The following is a 22280-nucleotide window of genomic DNA, read 5'->3' on the forward strand; positions in this document are numbered from 1 at the left end:
AAAGGGTTAAATGGATCTGAACTGTGCTATACAGAGTCAATGAGGTATTTCTTTAATAGCCAAAAATAAAGACACTTTTAACAAGCTAAATACAGATTTTAAGGCAAACAGACAATGAATGCCACTTGGATTTTGTCTGACAGGAAGTAGATTCTTGCCTGCAGAGATCAGTCTAAAGAGGCATGTGCTCTAAAGAGAGTCTAAAGAGACTTCACTAGAGGTCGCCAAACCGCTCAACTGTAGTTTGCTAGTAGGCGACTTTCTGTTGCATTGTCGATGCAAATCACTGTCAAGAGGAAAATTCTAAGTTATAGCAGGTGCTTTCTGTATATAAACATCAACTTGAGTATTCTGATCAATGTAAGTGTGAAAATAAGCTCTGAAATATCAGATAAGCTAGTATAGATTGATAAAAGTTGTTAAAAACACAAGGCGGTGTTGATGTGGTCAACCGATCTCCATTTTTCCAATGTAATGGTTTCCGCTGGCTGTAAACACCATGACGCATAAATATATATCCCTTCATGGGGACACAGATATTGTAAAAAAGAGACAGTATATACATATAAAATATATACACATCTTCAGGAGGCTATTCACGTAAAAGAAAAAGTGCAATGCTTGATGCTTACACTTGCAGTTCCTCTTTTACACACATTTATATAATTTATACGGAAACCAAAATGGCATGCATTTTGAGAAATGTGGCAGATCTGAAACTAAATGGAGAGGAGAGCCAGCCATCACAGGGACGACTCGTACTGCAGGAGCTCGTACAGCAGCGGCCCGTCCCTGTACCTGATCCCGACGGTCGCGGGCGTGATGAACTGCAGGATGTTTATCGTCCTTCTCAAGCGCCTGTCTACGAAGTGCGCGTCCCAGGCCGGGTAGCGTTTCCTGGGCATGTCGATCTTGATCAGAGGTCCCTCCGGCCTGTAACGGCCCAAGGGAGTGGTGGGCTCGGGCGAGCGCACCTGAAACACGGGCAGGCAGGTGTCTGCTGTGGTATCATCCCGTTGGCCAAAGGCCCCCGTGGAAGCCCGAGTGGGAGTGGGTTGGGACGCCCGCGGACCAGGAGTGGGTGCCATGGGCTCGGCCTCCGGGGGTAACGGAAGTCCCCAAAGAAGCTCAGCACAACAGGAGCTAGCCAGCACCCTTATTTTAGGTCCCATCGGATGAAGGAACCCATAGTAGATGCCCATAAAAACCACCCCTGAGGCGAAGGTTAGGTAAACTCCGCAGAGCACCGGCACTGCATAGGAGTCAGTGCTGACTGGGTCTCGGTAGGCGTACCACAGGCAAGTAAGCACCGTATTTTCGGCAAGCACCACAAAGTAGTAGATCACCATGCGGTACCGGGTTCGGCCCTCCTTCACGTTGAACCAGCAGAAGATGTAGACGATGCCCACCACCATGTTGAAGAGCACCTCTTCCCATTTGGACATGCAAAAATCAGTGCCTCCGTGCACAATCCAGAACGCCATGGCGCACCAGTGCACAACCACGAAGATGCCGAAGTAGATGTGGAAGATGGAAGCGAAGAGGGCGAAGGAGAGCACCCGAGAGGTTATTGTGAAAAGCCTCCAGAAGATGTGGATCAGCGCGCCCCTGTAGCTCATGCTCTTTTTGTCATCTCTGGAATCGCGCAAGAGCTTGTGGTAAGAAGCCAGGACCCAGGCCAGCGAGAGCAGGGAGGCCACGGAGGAGACACCTGTGAGGTATTCATGACGAGAGACGTTCTTCAGGACTTAACCAGATTGCTTTGTAAAAAGGTGGCAAGAGCAATATGATAAGTCGGTAATGCCTCACAGTTTCCAGGTTCAAACACTCTATTAGATCCCAAAAGCAAACAACGGCAAGGATTTTCACACTGCATTTAACCCCAGATTATCATTATTCTGAATCCCACTTTTAGAGGACTGTTTCACACCTGTAATTTAGAAGCGGGTTTTGCATCGATTTTACCCAGGGTTATGAAACCAGAACAGGGTTAGCTCTGCTTTTATGCAGGGTTTGGAATGACCAAAGGTTACCAAGTCAAAAGAGAGAAAAGCACTAAAAGGTGTTAAAACACTGTCACGGTTTGCTGTAAAACTACCCACAAATCATGATCCTTAACTTTAGCTCCAAACCGAAATCACAGCTGGCTCAGCTGACAGCGATTAATCTTTTCTGAATCATTTAATAAATTTGTGTATGGGACACAGTGAGCCCGGAGACTGTATTGTACACTTGAGTTTTTGAAAAATGAGCTTAAAGGTGTGCTATAAATAGAGAATTCAAACTTGACGGAGTAGAGGCTTGGACCCGGAAACATCTTTACAAGCCATTTCAGATCATACCTTACATGCAATGAGCATAAAGCATGGCCTTTAGTGACTTATTGCTTTAATAACGTACATTTTAAAATCACAAACATCACAGAAACATGTAGAACGTTTACTGGAAAGGTTTAGGAGACATATTGCAGATGGACTCTCAAAGTGACATCTTTTACCTAAAACACACATTGAATAGAGTGCTGCAGGGATGATGTCATTTCTGTAGGCCAACCAGTAAGTTGACATCACCTTGGTTCCCTCTGCAAAAAGTTAAGTAGTGTTTGTTCCATTGGCTTTTGGAAACTGGCAGAAAATAAGCTCTGTGACCAACAAAAGTTTATGATTCTTACCCCGTGTCCTAAGTACACGTGACGCAGGTTAGGACAAAATGGCGTCACGCAACGATTCGATTTTAGAAACGGTTTCTATTTTTCTGTGACGTCGCAGCTGGAACAACAAACACAAAGTGTGGCAATGATAATCTCAGGTACTGTTTATGTGCTTTATTTAATGTTAAAAGCATGCAATGTGACTTTGAATATAATTGAGTGCTCCCAGCTTTGTAGCTGTAAAAGCAACAATGGATAATTCACCTCAGATCTTGAAATTAAACAAATGGAAACAAGAACGTTCAAACTGTGAACAAACAAGTGTATTCTTTGACAAAGATTGTTTTAGTAACTCAGTAGCCTATGTATTTCTAGTAATGTTTAAATGGTGTAATATTTGTGAATTTGATTATGTAGCCTACTTATCCATTTTCTTGCGAGTGCCATCAAGATTACTCTCTTGCCGCGAGACTCCGCCCACGCGCTGTTCTGATTGGCTGTGGGTTTTGATTGACATCTCGCAGTCGTGTTACGTCTAGTGTGGACAGACAAATTATTTGTCGCTGGAATCTTACGTCTGGTTAGGACACGGTGTTACACATTTTGTTTATCAAGATAAATGAACACAACTTATGAATATTGAAGCCTACACAAAATCAGCATAAGAAAAAAAGCTTGAGTTCATGTGTAAATTTTTGAAAAAAAAAAAACTATGACAAAAACCTATTGACATTTTCGTCAACAAATAAAAATGAGATGAAAACGTTAGGGAGGGACGATTTGGGAAGAGATCCAGTCAGAACTGAATTGACGTCCTGCGCGGTAGATGAGCACATTTGAATTGTAACGTGCTGATCTACCCGGAGGGACATAAGCTGGCATACACTTGCAGCATAACACGTTCAAACAAGTAATTGTCTGGGAGAAAGAGAAGACATCTGGATAAACACAGAAAGCCGCCTCTCAGATGTCAACGCACGCGTACGGAATTGAGTTCTCTTTCACGTCTTTCCAAGCTTGAAATGACAAATACACACAAAATTATGTAAAAATGTCAGTTTTGGCGAGTATTCACGTGATACAGTCGAGTTATGTCTTAGGTGAACGCAAACAGTTGGGAGAGTATGGGATGTGTGTCGGTGTATTGGATCCGTGCATTCGGCCTTAAAATGACAGGGTCTAATAACAAGCCGCTGTCCGTCAATAATCAAACAACAAAAGAAAAAGAGAAAATCACTCAATGTTCTTGACTGAATAACTTTAAAAGCTTTAATGAGGATTAATTTACATTTAATGTATACAAATAAATATGTCTGCTTGAAAGAATGAAGAATGTTTCCCATTCAAAAAGACCTTTGACTTTGGGATGATGTGCAAAAATGCCAACTCATTTCTAAATCTCAGGACTCAATCCTGCAGCACTCTATAGATGTCTGGGTGACTTACAGGGATCTATTTAGCTAGCATTTATGGTGCATCCTGAAAGTTTAGCTGATTTAACTAACTCCACAAATGAATGGTTCACACTCACACTGCAGCGTCTCAGCCTGGTTCTTCTGGATCATTATACAGAGTTGTAGCACCAGTTGGGGGGCACTCTCCAAAAACGTCTCCAGCAGACGGAGCATGTTGACGTCAGCATACTCGTACATCATCGCCCAGTAGAAGCGCCGCCTGTGTTCCTTCTGTCGCCGACTCTGGATGCCCAGGTACAGCGTGCGGATATACCTGTTCAGAAGATCATAAACATTACTACAAAAAAATATATACTGAACCAGTCATTACTGCTATAAAAGCCAGCACTATTATTTGCTTATTGAATTATCTCATCTGAAATGTTCCCATGACTCTTTTCTATGAGATGCATAGCTAATAAACATGCATCTCTGGACAAAATGTTCTTGTAAATGAATTTGTTTTATTTCGATGTCACGATCCCATGCTACACAGAAATCACAGGGATATATAATGTAATGCACAAAACAATATGATAACAATAAACAGCCTAATTTGCACACAATTCAATCTGACTTCTGACCTATAATGCTGCCTGAATCATGATCATACACTGTTCGTTTGTTGGCCAGAGGAGAACTGGCCCCCGACCAAGGGGGTAATCTATCAGCTGGAAACTGAAGCTTCCCCGGGGCCCGCCATTGATTAGCAGACCATCACCTGCTGTTTGCATTCCATTGACTCCCATTCATTTTGGCGTCACTTTGACAGCGAATAACTTTACATCTGAGGTGTTTAAAGACTCAATTTGTCCATTATTTATTTCTAAAGAAACACGAAAATGTATAAAAGGCTCCATTACCTTGTATCTTACGTTGTAGAAGCAGTTTTTGTAAAAATAGGCTAACGATTGCATCATAACCATGCGACTCTCTGTCGCACAGTAGAGAGATTACCGTATAGACAGGAGGAGAAGCTCGCGGGCAATCGGGGGGACGTGGAGGCAAAATGACAAAATAATTAATCAGAATACTTAGCAAAAGTTTCTCCTGCTCCTAGCTCATGGACACCTCCTACTCACGCTCTCCATCTCTGCAAGTTTCGAAAGGGAATTATTCAGATTTCTCTTGGCACAGCTACTAGAAGACAGACAGGTTGCTCACGTCACATCTACGTCGTCAAGCTCAGTTTGAGTCTGCGCAGTACGCTCAGCCATCAGGAAGTGAGTGCTTCTAATTGACTTCACTTTTCTCCATTGAAGTCTATGGGGTCGCTGTGTCCATTTCTTTTACTGTCTATGCCCCCGACTGAGCCTGGTTTCTCCCAAGGTTTTATCCTCCATTCTGTCACCTGATGGACTTTTGGTTCCTTGCCACTGTCACCTTTTTCGCCTTTGTTGCCATTGGTTTTTGGCTTGCTTGGGGACATTACATTTAACATTTAATTTAATATTCAAGAACAATATTGCATTGACACCATTATATGAGAACTTAACTGAGCTGGACGATGATATCATGGTTTTCTCCAGAGCTAAATTAATTAATTAATAACTTTTTTACAACAAAATGAAACATCACTGAACTTACTTACGGTGGACTTTGACACTATTTTCTTCTGGAAACAAACTTTGTTGCATTTTCCTGTTATCTCTATAAAGCTGCTTTGAAACAATCTGTATTGTAAAAAGCATTATATAAATAAATGTGACTTGACTTGACAATTGTAAACACTCCCAAAAGTTCCACTGTCACAATGCAGTAATACCCACACACATATCTTCACTATATATATCATGTGGGTGAGATCGTACATCCTGATATGTATGAAAAATAAAAGTATTCCAAATACTTTTGGTATATTGGTATAAATTGGTATATATTTGGTATAAATACTTTTCCAATTGAAAATATTCCAAAAGCACAACTATAAAATAACATTTAAAACGTTTTCTTTTTTTAAGTTATAACTAATGTATGCTGTATATTCAGTTAGTGAAAATGATGACAACTCTCTGAGTGTTTTGCATGGTAATGGATATGACAATGTTGATATGTTTGGTCTTGGCGGAATAGATCTGCTACGCTGCTGCTGCAGAGCAAGTACGGGACTTGCCACTGCCAATACATACACGACACGCTGCTGTGAGCAAGTAAAACATGCTGCTGCTGTACAATATAGCGTACATGAATTACCAGTAGCAGATCTATACAGGTGGAGGCGGAGCTGGGGAAGGTGGAGGGTTTCTGAAAGCGCGCTGCACTGCTAAGGCAAATGCTACCCAAGTATTTGAGGGTTGAGCAGCGAGCTCATTGGCTATTGATACAGCAGGAACCAATCAGCCGTGCCCTATAGATAATGATGTGATTACGAGCAGGTTGAGTTAGGACCTATTAACCAGCGCCATCTAGAGTTTCATGACAGAACTTTGTATTTTTATTTATCATATTTATTTATTTTGTAAAGTCATAATTGTTTATAATGTTATAATGTGTTATAATACTGTTTTGATCTGTTTGCAATGGTTATCTACAACTATTTTTCAAACTGTGATTTTTTGGTGAATTGTATTAAAATCAGTTAGGGTCCATTTGACTCGCAAACGTCATAATAATTACTACTTTTAATAGTAATTAAATTCATAGATAACAACAAGTGAGATTTCATAGATTTTTTGACAATTGAACTTGGAAATGTCTCTGGTTTCCATTTCAGAAATAAAGTCACATTATTGTACATTAGGTTAGCATTTAATTTAGGTTAATGTCCAATAAATCTGCATTATATGTGGTGCTGCACCCAATAACAAGCAATTTAGCATCTATAAAATCCAATTGTGCACTGGGTATGAGAAAAAAAGTGCATCATTATCTGACTTCCCATCAATGCATTTCACCATGGACACAGTTATAAAGCATTAAAGGTCCCTGATGTCCTCAAAACTGGATGGATGGATGGATGGATGGATGGATGGATGGATGGATGGATGGATGGATGGATGGATGGATGGATGGATGGATGGATGGATGGATGGATGGATGGATGGATGGATGGATGGATGGATGGATGGATGGATGGATGGATGGATGGATGGATGGATGGATGGATGGATGGATGGATGGATGGATGGATGGATGGATGGATGGATGGATGGATGGATGGATGGATGGATGGATGGGTACATACATACATAAATGCATGCATACATGCAAATAGGCCATAAACAACTTTGGAAACCCATTCATTTCAAAAAGATGTGCAATAAATTGTAGCCTATCATTTTCACAGGCTGCCTGAGGCACGGCAACTCTGAGGACGTGAGTGTGAATTATTCATGTCTATAAAATGAGCTCGAGCACATGGCAGCAGGAGTTTCCCATCAAGGGCAGACTTATTACATCAGTGTTTCTCAAACCTGTTTCTGGAGGACCCCCAAAACGGCACTCCTTTTTTTGCACACCCAATGAAACATAGAAATGCAATAATCACATTGTGACAAAATATGGTTGATAAGAAAGTGTCACTGCACAAGTGTTATTTTAGTACCATTGAGATGCTACCATTATAGTTCATCTTAATATTTTGAATTAGATTTTATTTTCCATTTTTAATTGTATTCTTATTGTGTATTTTTTTAAATAGGTCTATAAAGCCTTTATTAATTTTTATTTAAGTGTTTGGTTTAGTTATTTTAGTATATCAAGTTAAACTAAATGAATAGAAGAAATGTTGCTTTGCACAGTTGCAAATAAAATAAAAAACAATTAATTTAATCTTTTTCATTTTTAATTGAATTTCAGTCAACATTTATTTGATTTCAATGAACAAAAATGCTTTTTTAATGGTTTTATATTTATGTAGCCATAAAAGCCTTGCAGCGCTTACATACTCCGTGGAAAGCTGTGAACACAGACAAGCGGCGTGAGATATCACAGTATATCACATTCATATTTCACAGTTTACATAATAACACAGCATCCATTTACAGTCAGTGTAGGATGTTTCTGCGATATAATGATTAATGGCCGATATTGACTGTGTGCAAACACATGGACAACCCTCTTTATGTTGATATATAACCAGTGGAAGCTGCACTGCCTGAACCGGGATATTCTGTGCCATCCAGTAGGCTTCATAGTGTCAGACAGAGTCATATATCAAATCTCTCTAATAGTAACGCAGGAAGTCACTCAGTGAGCGGCCTTTATTTGCTTTATGTTTCCAGCTGAATGAGTCACTGTACGCAGCTGTGCCACAGATATCGACCCGGATGGGATGGGAATGGGTGCGGGTTACAGTAATGTTCGGTTTCATGTCACCCAAGCTGTTTCCCTTGTTAATCAATACCGCCTTAAAAGCATGGAGTGCATGCACAAAAATCCCCCAGAATAAATCTGATCAATTTAGCCACACAAATTCATAAGATGTACTGTGACATACAATTAAATGTTTAAGTAACACCGGGACTTCAAAAGACAGACAAAGTCATTTTAACCAAAATGTATACAATATATTCAGCTCTATATGATCGATGTATATACATGTGTTCTGCAGTTTTTTTTTTTAAAGAAGTCTCTTCTGCTCACCAAGGCTTAATTTCTTTGATAAAAAATGCAGTGAAAACAGTAATATTGAAAAATATTATTACAATTCAAAATAACCATTTTCTATTTGAATATATTTTAAAATGTAATTTATTCAGCATCATTACTCCAGTCTTCAGTGTCACATGATCCTTCAGAAATCATTCTAATATGATGATTTGATGCTCAAAAAACATTTGCTTTCTTTTCATCAAAGAATCCTGAAAAAATATTAACAGCATTTATTTGAAATAGTCTCTCCTGTCATAATTTATCAATTTGGTGCATCTTCGCTGAATAAAGGTTTATAAAAATTTCTTGCAAAAAAAACCCCCAAGCTCAAGATGGAGTCATCATGAAAAAAGAAACACTAGAATAAACACAGCAACGGCTCTAGAATGGAGAGAGAATACAGATGTTCCATATTCATGCAACCTTCCACTGCATCGATCTACAATCTCTCAGACGCCATGATACGGGCAACAAAACTATGAATGAAAACAAACACGTTGGCACAATCTTTTCCAGAATAGAATTAGAACTGAAATAGAGTTACAGAGATTTGCTCTCTATTCTCTAACTAGATGTGTGAAATCTCGGATGAAAGATGCGCACACCTGTAAAATCCTGTGAGGAGCTCTGGAGTTTTCCAGCAAAATCCTTCTTTGAAAAAAAGGATTTCCACCGTTTCATAACACCCGACAAACATATGGAGAGAGACAGTGGGAAAATGACTGGGAACATTACGCATGCGTCTGTGAAGTCTATATAAAAGTCTATATTTAGTCTCACTTTTCAGCACTTCCAGAGTCAATTTTTTTTAAAGTAAGCTGTTAGAAGCGGTGAAACATGTTGTCGCTCTAATAATACGGAAACAGATGGAAAGAGAAAAGGGAAATACAGAGGAGTGTATAGACAGAGAGGTAGACTTACAATCATCTGGGCCCGTTCCAGAAGCCTCTTTCTGTCTCTCTTGCCCTCCGCTATGTGTGCGAGTAAACCTCCCTGTCCCAAACCAAACTGCTTCTGTCTAGATCATCAGTCCATCAGGGAAACTAAAGCAAAACAAACAGAACAAAATGGAGTCATGAAATGAGAATGGGGTGAGGGGTAGAACACACAACAACCAGACTGCAACAGAATTATGGGATCGAGCAGACATCAAATGAAAATGGGTAAAATGACTCCAAAGATAAAAAGGCATAAATTAGAAACTTGTAAAGCTGAAGGACAGGCGGAAGAATAACTGAATTCTGAACCTGAATACTAAGCCTGAAATCTTTAGGCTGTTCTGTTTCTTATGAACAACTAGCACACCTGAAGGTAAATATATGCATACATGTATGCATATATTCATCAGAAAACTAAATATGAATAGTTTGATATGATGATACAATGGCTATAGAGCTCCACAGGAGTAAATAAACATCATGAAAATAACCCGGGCTCTGAAAGTGAAAAAATGCAACATAGGCCTTATGCATTTTTGCAAAACTCCACAAAAACATGCCTATAAATAAAATTCACTGCAGTTTCCAGCTGAAATGAACACTAGTGGCAGTAAAACACCAACAATGTTAATTCCTTTTCACATAATTTATGATTACAGGAGTAGATTATTGATTAATAAAGACTCCAGAGCTCAAAGACTTGTAGAAGCAAGCTAAAATGGCATGGCTGCCTCAGCAAATGTACGTTTTATCTCGCGTTTGCTTTTGTTAACACTATCGGTTAGGTTTAGTGTAAGTGGGTTGTTATTTTCAAACGCAATTGAGCACTAATCATTTATAGCACAAATTTATAAATTTCCAAACTACCGCAATAAATACAACATTGCCAGATTCAAATGTGTTTTAGATAAAACTGAACATGCTTTTAGATCCATTAATTGGACATTTCGCAAGAACCAGCATAATATCATTTTGCAGAAATGTCGCCACAGGCATGTTTTTCCAATGAGTCTGGAAGACAAACAATGTGCTGAACTTATGCTATACGAATATCACATAAAATATGACAGTCAGTCATTAATCACAACAACACAGACCCATTTAGGATATGAGACTGTACATAACAAAAAAATAAGAAATTACATCAAATGATTGATATAATATAATTGATATGATAAAAAAGAACTCCGTTAAAGCAAATATTGCAAGCAGAAAAAAAGTGACAAATCTATCTGAATGTAAAATGCACACACAAAAATGCCCCTGCATTATCATCTAGGCCTACAGAGTTGTACAAATATTGCATAAAATATCAGCTGGAAAAACACTGAATACAAAGAAGACACTTGAAAACCGTAAATACATTCAAATTCATGGTGACAGATTCCAGTAGAGACTTGCATAATTCAACACAGGGACCAGCAAATTATTTATCAAATATATTCCAGCAGAGCATTTATTGTGTTATGATATGTCATGCATTTTTTAAAGGCACTTTTGTGTTGGATATTTATTTCATCTGTCTTCTAGTATGTCACAGTCAAAATTTAAAAAAGAGGAAAGTAACATTTCAATTATGTATGCCGACAAACAACAGAGTTTTCCCACATACAGAGATGAGTGTGTGCTGTAAATGTCAACGGAAAAAAAAACACCTTCATGCTCCTTTTTCTTACAATATTATTGCGATACTCCAAGGCATATGGTAAAAGTTAACAAAAAAAATACTGTTGATTAAAATGAATAGGCTTGGACTTGATGCTGGTAACCCAATGCGCAAGACAATGGTGACACCAGAATAAAAATATAGATGATTCTGAAGCTAAAAATACAGAATTATTTTTGACGAATATGCTTGCACTCTGTCACTGACTAGATATATTTCAAATAATGTTGGCCATTTTTTACTGGTAACATAAGACAACTGGAATTATCAAGACCCACAAATATTCCCCCACTGCATTATTATACATTATATTCAACATTATATATAGTAGTTTAATGTAGTACTGACACTAAAACTATATACTATTAAACACAATACATATTGTCACTATCCACGATACATATTCATGCATTTTTCTATTGCGATATATTGTGACACGATATATTGTTACACCACTAATACTGACATTTCTTCTTTTTAATGGAATATTGCCACATTAATTATACATGAATTATCCTTTCACATTTTTTTATTCATGTGCCATCAATCTTAAATCAAAATAACTTCCCCTCCCTCTTGCAGCAACATCTCTTCTCTTCTCTGATGACATGTATACTGGCGTGAGGGCGGGGCAACCTGTCACTCATATGCATGAGATCCACCAATAGCAAACCACAACCATCCAATCAATTCCCGATGGGAAAAATCAAGTCCTGCCCTACATTGTTTTCTTGTTCAAGAAGCCGTTTCACGGATTTCATGCCGACTATTAATGTCTGGTTGATGCTATAAAATGTCTGGAAATTTTTGGAAGAAGGACATTTTCACGGTTGCTCCTCCATTTGACCCCTAAATGAAGATTTCAGGTGCTATTTCTAGCAAGTACATCATGACTAAGAGAAAGATCCTGCTGAGACACTGTAAACTTTCTCTCTCAGCCGTTACTGAAACTCCCGCAGGGAGGATAGATTCAGTTCACAGCCTTTATGCTTTTACCCTGAAACTTTCACAGATTGTGTCTGCAATCAATAATTGAACACAACTTTAACACTGAGGCAGAATCTTTTATAAGGAAATAGTTGGGGTTAACTCCATAAAAGCTTTAACACCTGAACAGATATTGAGCACTTAGCACTACAATCTGTGAAAACAGACTTTAAACTGCTTTTCTTTCTTTCTTTTTTTTTGCAATTGAGACATGTCTCTAAACATCTATCATAAATCATAAAAGCATAAAAACATAAAAAGATTAGGTAAAGTGGATGGGCACAAAGCAGTTTGATGTATTATGAAAACTGACAGTAAATTTCAGACCATATTAACACATTAAAGTCTCAATATAAACAAAAACACCCTGTTTAATTCCAAGTTTACACACATAAACCTCAAATTATCATTTAAAAAAAATGCATTATATGACTGCTTTAAAAAGGGCAAACAGCCTCACTATATCATTCTCAATGTAAAGTACTTTCTGTCTAGCTTATGTCAATCCCTGAAAGTTATTCACTATCCAGCAAATCCCATTTTAAATTTTAGTCACAGCTGCAGAATGAATTCAAAAATCATAATCCTTATTAACAGTGATAAATGCAAAGGCTGAAAACTATAGCAGCGGATCTTCACTGAAAGTCAAATAAATCTAATTCCCCAAATACAAGAAACAACAGTTAAGGCTAATATGTAGTCAGTTATCTGAAAGGTTAAACGGATCCTGGAGGATTATATGGCTAAGTAGAGGTAAGAGCTACTCAGGTTTAGAAGATAAATACATTATTAAATAAGAAATATCCCTGTACATATTGACCAGTTCACACTGAATTAATTCCTGCTGAATGATACAACTGTCTGCTGAATAAGAACATAATCAGATAATAGACTCAAATAAACATCAAGATTTTAACTTATTTAGGTAAATACGGTTTACTTGTAGTTACTGCCAGGGTTATTATTGTTAACTAAAACTAAATATCAAATCATAAAATAAACATGTTTGTTGCTTGTAAAAAAAAATATATTATGAGTAATAAAAATAAAATATACAAAACCTTGAAGGGTTAGTTCACCCAAAAATGAAAATTCTGTCATTACTCACCCTTATGTCCTTCCAAATCCGTTCACAAATTAAGATATTTTAATGAAAACTGAGAGATTTCTGTCTCTCCACTGACATCTGCGCAACTGACACTTTGACTTCGAAACGTTCATAAACTGAAGCTCAACCTGCAGCGTAACACGTGAATTAACCTCATTGGTTCTTACTGAAGCTCAAACATACTGCGTAACAACAATGAACCTCATTGGTTCTTGCAGAAGCTCAAACGCGCTGCATAACACGAGAATGAACCTCATTGGTTCTTGCAGAAGCTCAAACGTGCTGCGTAACACAAGAATGAACCTCATTGGTTCTTGCGGAAGCTCAAACGTGGTGCGTAACACGAGAATGAACCTCACTGGTTCTTGCGGAAGCTCAAACGTGCTGCGTAACACGAGAATTAACCTCATTGGTTCTTGCGGAAGCTCAAACGTGGTGCGTAACACGAGAATGAACCTCATTGGTTCTTGCGGAAACTCAAACGTGCTGCGTAACACGAGAATTAACCTCATTGGTTCTTGCGGAAGCTCAAACGTGGTGCGTAACACGAGAATTAACCTCATTGGTTCTTGCGGAAGCTCAAACGTGGTGCGTAACACGAGAATGAACCTCATTGGTTCTTGCGGAAACTCAAACGTGCTGCGTAACACGAGAATTAACCTCATTGGTTCTTGCGGAAGCTCAAACGTGCTGCGTAACACAAGAATGAACCTCATTGGTTCTTGCGGAAGCTCAAACGAGCTGCGTAACACGAGAATTAACCTCATTGGTTCTTGCGGAAGCTCAAACGTGGTGCGTAACACGATAATGAACCTCATTGGTTCTTGCGGAAACTCAAACGTGCTGCGTAACACGAGAATTAACCTCATTGGTTCTTGCGGAAGCTCAAACGTGGTGCGTAACACGAGAATGAACCTCATTGGTTCTTGCGGAAACTCAAACGTGGTGCGTAACACGAGAATTAACCTCATTGGTTCTTGCGGAAGCTCAAACGTGGTGCGTAACACGAGAATTAACCTCATTGGTTCTTGCGGAAGCTCAAACGTGCTGCGTAACACAAGAATGAACCTCATTGGTTCTTGCGGAAGCTCAAACGAGCTGCGTAACACGAGAATAAACCTTATTGGTTCTTGCGGAAGCTCAAACGAGCTGCGTAACACGAGAATGAACCTCATTGGTTCTTGCTGAAGCTCAAACATGCAGCGTAACACCAGAATGAACCGCAAACATGCAGCGTAAAACCAGAATGAACCTCATTGGTTCTTGCTGAAGCTCAAACATGCAGCGTAAAACCAGAATGAACCTCATTGGTTCTTGCAGAAGCTCAAACATGCTGTGTAACACGAGAATGAACCTCATTGGTTCTTGCAGAAGCTCAAACATGCAGCGTAAAACCACAATGAACCTGATTGGTTATTGCTGAAGCTCAAACGTGCAGCGTAACACCAGAATGAACATCATTGTTTTTTAACAGAAGCTCATGCTGCGTAACACAAGAATGAACCTCACTGGTTCTTGCTGAAGCTCACAAGCTCTTGCTGTGGAAAACATTACACACATCAACTAAAATTGAGCAATGCAATTTTCCATTTGGGACTGATATTGGAGAGTTGCATTTCTCAAGTCATTCTACAGACAGAGCTCAAGCTAAATAAATCAACTGCATAAATGCGAAACATAAACAAGGTTAAGTTTGCATGAGTGGGTGGAGGCTTGAGAGAAGGATTCGCGTCCCAGGAGCCGCTCGTGCTGCGGTTAAGTGGTGGCAGTAAAAGCCCTGTAACGGGCCGATGAAAGGTGTGAGCTCTGGGGCTCGGGGTTACTGAAAGTGCACTGAACAGATAGAGGAGAATTCAGGTCAGTGTGTCAATGCCAACATCTACAGGCACACCAACTGCTGGTCTGGTCTGTGCTGCGCTTTAGAGATCATGCTTGCATAACAGCCCCAGAGCTCACTGTTTTCATAAGGATGTTGCCCAGCGGCTTTAATAACAGATGCTTGAATGCAAATTAGATTTTTGCATTTTCTTAATAAGTCAATTTCAGGTTGCTAGGTGGTTTCTTACGCTGCATTGACACGGGGTGTCGCGGCGTCTGGAGCTGTGCTGAGTCTGCTGACGCGACCATCATAGTGAGAACATCCAATCACATTACTTTCCGATGTTGCATGAACGCAATTGGCTTGCGTATCCGCTAGCGTATTTGCATAAGGCGATCAGGTGTACGTTTCCCAAAAGCATTGTTAGCCAACTATGCTCTCAAGTTCTGTTGCTATCAGCATACTTCAACGAGTCGGTGTTTCCCGAAACCATAGTTCCAACGAACTTTCGCAAACAGCATCGCAAAGTTGTGTGTTTGGAACGACAGCCCTCGACCTGTGGTTAGAAGCATAGCTTCTTGTTTGCATAACATGTGGACTCAATAAATCCTTATCTTGAGCAAAATAAGCAAGCTGACATTCAGTAGAATCTGTATCTTTTATTTATAATACATACAAATGTCAGTTATGTTGTTTAGTTTTAGTTTGTTTGAAGACTGCACAGGTGCGAACATGCTCTAGTACAGAAGAACGAGCCTATGATTGAATCTGGAAATAAAGCAAGAATAATTAGAATTAGTCCACAGATGCCATGTCCGTAATTTATAGCAAAACATCTAGCATTAATTCGATCTCAAACAGATTCATTAAAAGAAGTTATTACTCCACCCCATGCGTGACATCATTAACCAACGTGGTTGAACAATACATTTTCGACTATGGTTTTGGGAATCAGTCGTGATTAGCTAGTTGATTTCTTCAACGATGCATCGTACTATAGTAGTTAAGCAGCGAGTTACGGCGTTGTACGGGAAACGCACCCCTGATTGGCTGACGCCTGCGTTGGTGCTTGAAAAGTTGAAAATTTGAAAGTTGAAAAACGTCTGCCGCAAGCAATGCCAGTGACGCAACGGAACCCACAATTCAGTACGGCAAAGCATGACGTCACCATTCAAAGTAAGTGAGAAGCGTTAAAGCTCAATAACAAGTCACATGATTTGAGGAAACATTCATGCATGTTCAACAAAATCGCACACTGCAAAAAATATATATATATTTTCTTACTCTGAATTGTTGTCTTTGGTGTATATGAAATTATCCGTATTAAAATGTATTCTTTTGATTATTGTCTTTTATTTCTTTCTTTTATTAATTATTCCTTTTTAAGAATCTTATTAATCTCTTCTTCATGCTTTCTAGTCATTGATAGCTATGTATTAATTTAATCATAATTAATGTTGCGTTATTATTCTTTTACATGTTCTTGATTTCATTAATCATTTATTTATTTTCTACAATATGCTCTGATGTTTGACTATTTCCAAATGTGAGATCTTTGGTGTCTCCTCAGTGCTGTAAGACCGAGTGGGTGTATTTTCCATCAGAACTGATAAAGTGATGTACCTGTTTCGTCTATCTTTCGTTCAATCCAACCGGTTAGTTACACCAACTATGACATAATAGACAGGCTAAGTCTGTTTGACCTTTTCCTATCAGACCAAAACACAAGTGTAGGAGGATGTAACTTTCCTGCATATTATTTGCTCTTATTTTCTTCTGCTTCTTATTCTGCAAATATCTTACTTCAGATTTACTTAATTTGTTGTCTATATAATTTGACTTTTTACTTAATAAATTTGTTATTCCTTATTTAAATTTGATCTCTGACATAATCATTGCTGGTCTGCCTGCATCTCACTGCATAAGTCTTGTTTTGTAGTACAAATATGTAAATATTCTTAAATTAAGATACATTAACTTGAGAAGCAAAAAGCAGGTTTTTTTTTTTTTTTTTAAATCAATGTACACTGTAAAAAAGAATACATTGATTTTATTGATATCTAATCAATAAAATTGAGGCAACAGATTACAAGCAATATTATTAATTAAATTTAACAAATTAGAATTGAGTAATAATTAATCAAATTAATTCCTTAAAAGTTAACCATTTAAAATGAGTAAAATTTACAAAATATCTGTTAATGCCAACATTGAAGACACCTGGTGTTAACAAGCAGAATCACTGAAGGAGAAAACCATAATTAAAGTCACCATTATGGTGATCAGTGTTTGTTTTAGTTGGGCTCTTGACCCTTAAATTATTAACTTTAAGTTTTGTTTGGCTGCTGTACATGAGTTATAACAGCCAGATGAACAAATAGAAAAGGTGATCTGATGGTGTTGATTGTGTTTTACTTTTAACATAATCATTATTTCACAATCATTTGACCTGAATCACTGAACTCATATTAGATATCAATAAAATCAATGTATTCTTTTTTACAGTGTACCAAGACAAAATATCTGCTAATGGGGTCAGATCAAATCAAATTAATTCAAAGGGAAAACAAGATTATCATCTTGTTTTAAGAAATTTTTTTTTACATATTTGTACTGGAAAACAAGATAAACATAAGAATAAAACATTTTAAAAAATAATTGCAACTTTTAATATCACAATTGCGAGTATACGTCGTGCAATTCTGACTTCATTTCTCAGAATTGCAAGATATAAAGTCAGAATTGCAAATATAAACTCGTAATTGAGTGTTATAAAGTCAGAATTGCAAGAAATAAACTTGCAAATCTGAACTTTTTTTTTTATAACACGCAATTGCAAGTTTATATCTCACAATTCTGACTTAATAACATGCAATTGCGACTTTATATCATGCAATTCTGACTTTTTATCTCCCAATTGCGTGTTATAAGTCAGAATTGCGAGATATAAACATGCAATTCTGAGAAAAAAAGTCAGAATTGTCAGTATTTCTTGCAATCGGGAGTTTATATCTCACAATTCTGACTTTATAACACGCATTTCTGACTTCATAACTCGCATTACCTTTTTTATTTTGAAACAAGCTTCCATAATCATGCCTTACAAAATAGCACCAATTAAATTCTCTATGAAATCACCAACGTATATTAGGAAAAAGTCAGTCATTAATCACAAAACAGCCCCCTTCATGGTGATACGAGATTCATTACCATGACAGCATACTTATCCCTCACACATTTATCAACAACAACTCTATGAAAACATCTACATTTATTTATATAATTTTATACATTTTTATAAAAGTCTTATGTTGTCAATGGGGTCCAAAAAACCTCTTGGTAATTTGCTTGATCCTACAAGCCCAAATGTCACAGAATAACAACTGGACATGATCTGCATTTGTAAACTAAAAGCAAGGAAGGGCTGAAAGGTTTTCCACGCTGTGAGAGCTCTGAGTCAAGCTGGGGTCTTACACTCTTAACACTGCAATCAGCCCTCATCAGTGTTAGATCTCTGCCAGGGGAAGCATATGTGCATCCAGAGAGTGTGAGCGGGCGCTGGCGGCGGGGAACACATTTTCTGCCAGCGCTTGCCAGCTTCTGGTCACCCCTGAGCTCGACAGATGATCTTAACCGGCGTGACAGTCAACTAATTGTCTTATTCAGGCCTGGAGACACTGACTGCCTTTCTGTCGCCCTGCTGAAGAAGCAAAGCATCAACAACAATCTATTCTTCCCACGGGATACTCTCGGTAAACAGGTTTCAGCGCTGTATGGAACTCATCACAGGCATTTAGAGATACTGAACATAACAGCATGAATTATTTGGAAATGCTGTAATCTGACAATTGGACTGTCTGGAAAATCAGTCTTTGTCTAATCCATTACCTACCTTAAAACTGAAATGAATACAAATATCGGTAACACCTTAAGGTTTGATTTGTCAAAATGAGTTAATGTATTAACAAACATAAACTAACAATGAGCAATACATTTGTTACTATTTATTCATCTTTGTTAATGTTAGTGAATAAAAAAAATACAGCTGTTCATTGTTTGTTCATGTTAGTTCACAGTGCATTAGCTAATTTTTACTTTTATAATGTACTAGTAAATGATGAAATTAACATTAACTAAGATTAATAAATGCTGTAGAAGTATTGCTCATTCTTATTTCATGATAACTAGTTAACTAATGTTATGAAACTTTATTGTAAAGTGTAAAATTTAAAGAGAAGCAATTGAGAATAAGTAAATATCTATGAAATTGCTATTTAAAATGAATGTACTGCTTTATGTGGATGGTTAAACCATATAGTCTTCATTAAACAAACAGAAGCTTATATTTAGTATTAATAGTATTATAATTATTAACATTGTGATACTTATTTAATGACAAATAAAAGCACATTAACCCATCAAAATCCCCACAATAATTTAATTCTCATTATTTCATTACAAGAAATAAAAATGTATCAATAAAATTGTAAAGTATTTATAGATTTTGATAGTATAATTTTACTGTATTTACATTAATCTGATTTAAAATGATCATATTAGAGTAAGAAAAGTTGGTAACACTTTATAAGATCAAGTTGTTTGTGAACTTTAGTTACTGTATTAACATGAGCAATACATTTGTTACAGTGTTTATTAATCTTTGTTCATTTTAGTTAACAAAACACAACATTTGATTTTAATAATGTATTTATAAATATTGAAATTGCTGTACAAGTATTGTTCATTCTTAGTTCATGCTAACTAATGTAGTTAACTAATGTTAATGAACCCTTATTGTAAAGTGTTACCGAAAAATTTGGAAAGCAATGAGAATAAGTAATAACAATGTGCAAGTAAATTATGATCATTTTTCATGAAAATATCACACTGCAAAACTAAAATAAGTTTATATTATTCTTCTTTTGTAAAAAATAAAAAAATAAAATCAGTATACATGTTGTTTTAAGAGAAAAACAAAGAATCAATATCGCCCAGCCTTGATTCATGCTTCTCACAAACTCGAGAGTGAACAAACAGCCTCTCATGGATGAGACACATCAGTGTCCCCACATCAGGCTAATGCAAACCCCTCATCAGAACACACACGCTTCTCAATCAGCGTAAAATGTGACCTTGGAACCTAAAATATTAACAACATCCTGAAGACAAGCCTGCTATAGGCTACAAGACTGAATGTACAAGCAACATCCTACACGATCAAGCCCAAACGGGATGCAGCCGAAACAACCCAACCAGACCGAGGTTTGTTTTCCTCTAGCAGAGGTCATTCAAGTAAATTAATTACAAGCTCTATTGATTCCACACTCTCAAGCCCGAAGTGAGCCCGTCATTCTGCTGAAATGAACTGTTTGCCATCGTTACACAGATGGTTAGAGGACACAGAACCAGCCATAAAGCAAGAGAAAGAAAAACATTAGTGTTTCAACCGAGCACTGCCTCTGAGATGATGCTAAAAGGCATCATCTGATGCATGCAATAGCTCTGTTGTTGTGTGTGTTCAATGTGCATCATCTCTGGAGTGTGTGCAGTGATGTGATGTCATGCACCAGTCAAAACAACCATCCTGTGCATCTGATCAAAACAAGCAGGTTATCCCCTGTATAAATCATCTCATATTTCTGGGTGTGTGCATCATCCTAAAAGCATTTCAATGGACTTTCTATCATCATCATCACGTCAGCGTCTTACCTCCACACTTGTCCCATCTGAAGGATGTGCACACAGGCATGCCATATCCATATGGAGATCACACAGCACCTGTCCCTGCCGTAGATGCGCGAGCTGAGATCGGCCGTGGCTTTCCTGCTGAGCCCCTCCGCGGCCCCGAGCCCACCGCCCGTGCAGTCCTGGACGAACCACCTGAAGCTCAGAATCTGGACCAGCACCGACGGCACCAGCACGAAGAACAGGGTGAGCCCGAACCACAGATAGTCCCGTTTGGAGTAGTAGTCAATAGCCAGCCACAAGTCCGTCCCGACGTCCCAGAAGAAGACGAGCAGCGCGAGGACGATCCAGAGGCAGTCCAGCCACAGGCGCTCCTCCGGCGGCTGCTGCTGATGCGTCGGCCGCTCGCGCTCTCCAGCGTCGCGTTCGCCCAGGAGCGTCTGCAGACACGCGCTCCTGCAGCCCCAGTAACACGACGAGGTGTTGCAGCAGTGGCAGATGTGTATGGCCGCGCTGTCCAGCCCATCGTCGTCGCCGAGCGCCTCGTCCAGGTTGTGCAGCTGCGCGAAACCGGTAGCGACCCCCGCGCCATCGGATTTTGCTGCCATCTTGCTCTCTGAAACGCTTCATCCCAAACCCCCTCCTCCCGTGCTCAGTGACGCCACTTCCGTGATACCTGTGTGTGTCTGTGTGTGTGTGTGTGCTTTTTTTTCTATCCCATTGGGAAATCAACTTGGATGCACACTGACTCATGGGGACTGGGTCACTGTGGGGACCTAAATTGAGGTCCCCATGAGGAAACAAGTTTATAAATCATACAGAATTAGTTTTTTTGAAAATGTAAAAATGCAGAAAGTTTTCTGTGATGGGTAGGTTTAGGGGTAGGGTTAGTGTAAGGGGAGAGAATATACAGTTTGTTCAGTATAAAAATCATTACCTCTATGGAGAGTCCCCACAAAGATAGCGAACCTGTGTGTGTGTGTGTGTGTGTGACAATGCTGAATTGTCTATCTGACTCATTAATAAATTACCAGTTAAAGGTCTGGACACATTGTTATTGCCACTTTCACATTTTGCAATTGTAGTTGGAAATATGTAATCATGTAGGGACAAAAATACACTAGCCATATATATGTTATGTAGTGACTTAATAATAGATAATGATTTTAAGACAATATCAAATACCAAATGTATAATGTTTGTCACACCTTTAACATTTTGTGAATATTGCTCAAGGTGAGTTTATGTTTTGAATTTCTGTACACAAACATTTAAAGATCTTATACTTACTAACGAACTAACAAATTAAATAAATATATACTGTATCCATTTTATATATTAACATTAAATACAATAAAATAACTGAAGTTTGTTTCCGCC

The 22280-nt window shown here is 38.3% G+C and overlaps 1 protein-coding gene across 1 annotated transcript; it reads right to left on the minus strand.

Annotated features, from left to right (window-relative positions):
- Positions 1-743: 743 nt before the first annotated feature.
- xkr6a (XK, Kell blood group complex subunit-related family, member 6a) lies at positions 744-21508 on the minus strand (the record flags this gene model as incomplete). The annotated part of the gene is made up of 3 exons (XM_084393430.1): positions 744-1711; positions 4182-4378; positions 20925-21508. 3 exons carry the CDS (start codon positions 21506-21508, stop codon positions 744-746), a joined length of 1749 nt encoding a protein of 582 aa, XP_084249556.1.
- Between the last annotated feature and the right edge of the window lie 772 nt (positions 21509-22280).

This window comes from Rutilus rutilus (assembly GCF_951802725.1).
Source record: "Rutilus rutilus genome assembly, chromosome: 21".
Taxonomy (NCBI): domain Eukaryota; kingdom Metazoa; phylum Chordata; class Actinopteri; order Cypriniformes; family Leuciscidae; genus Rutilus; species Rutilus rutilus.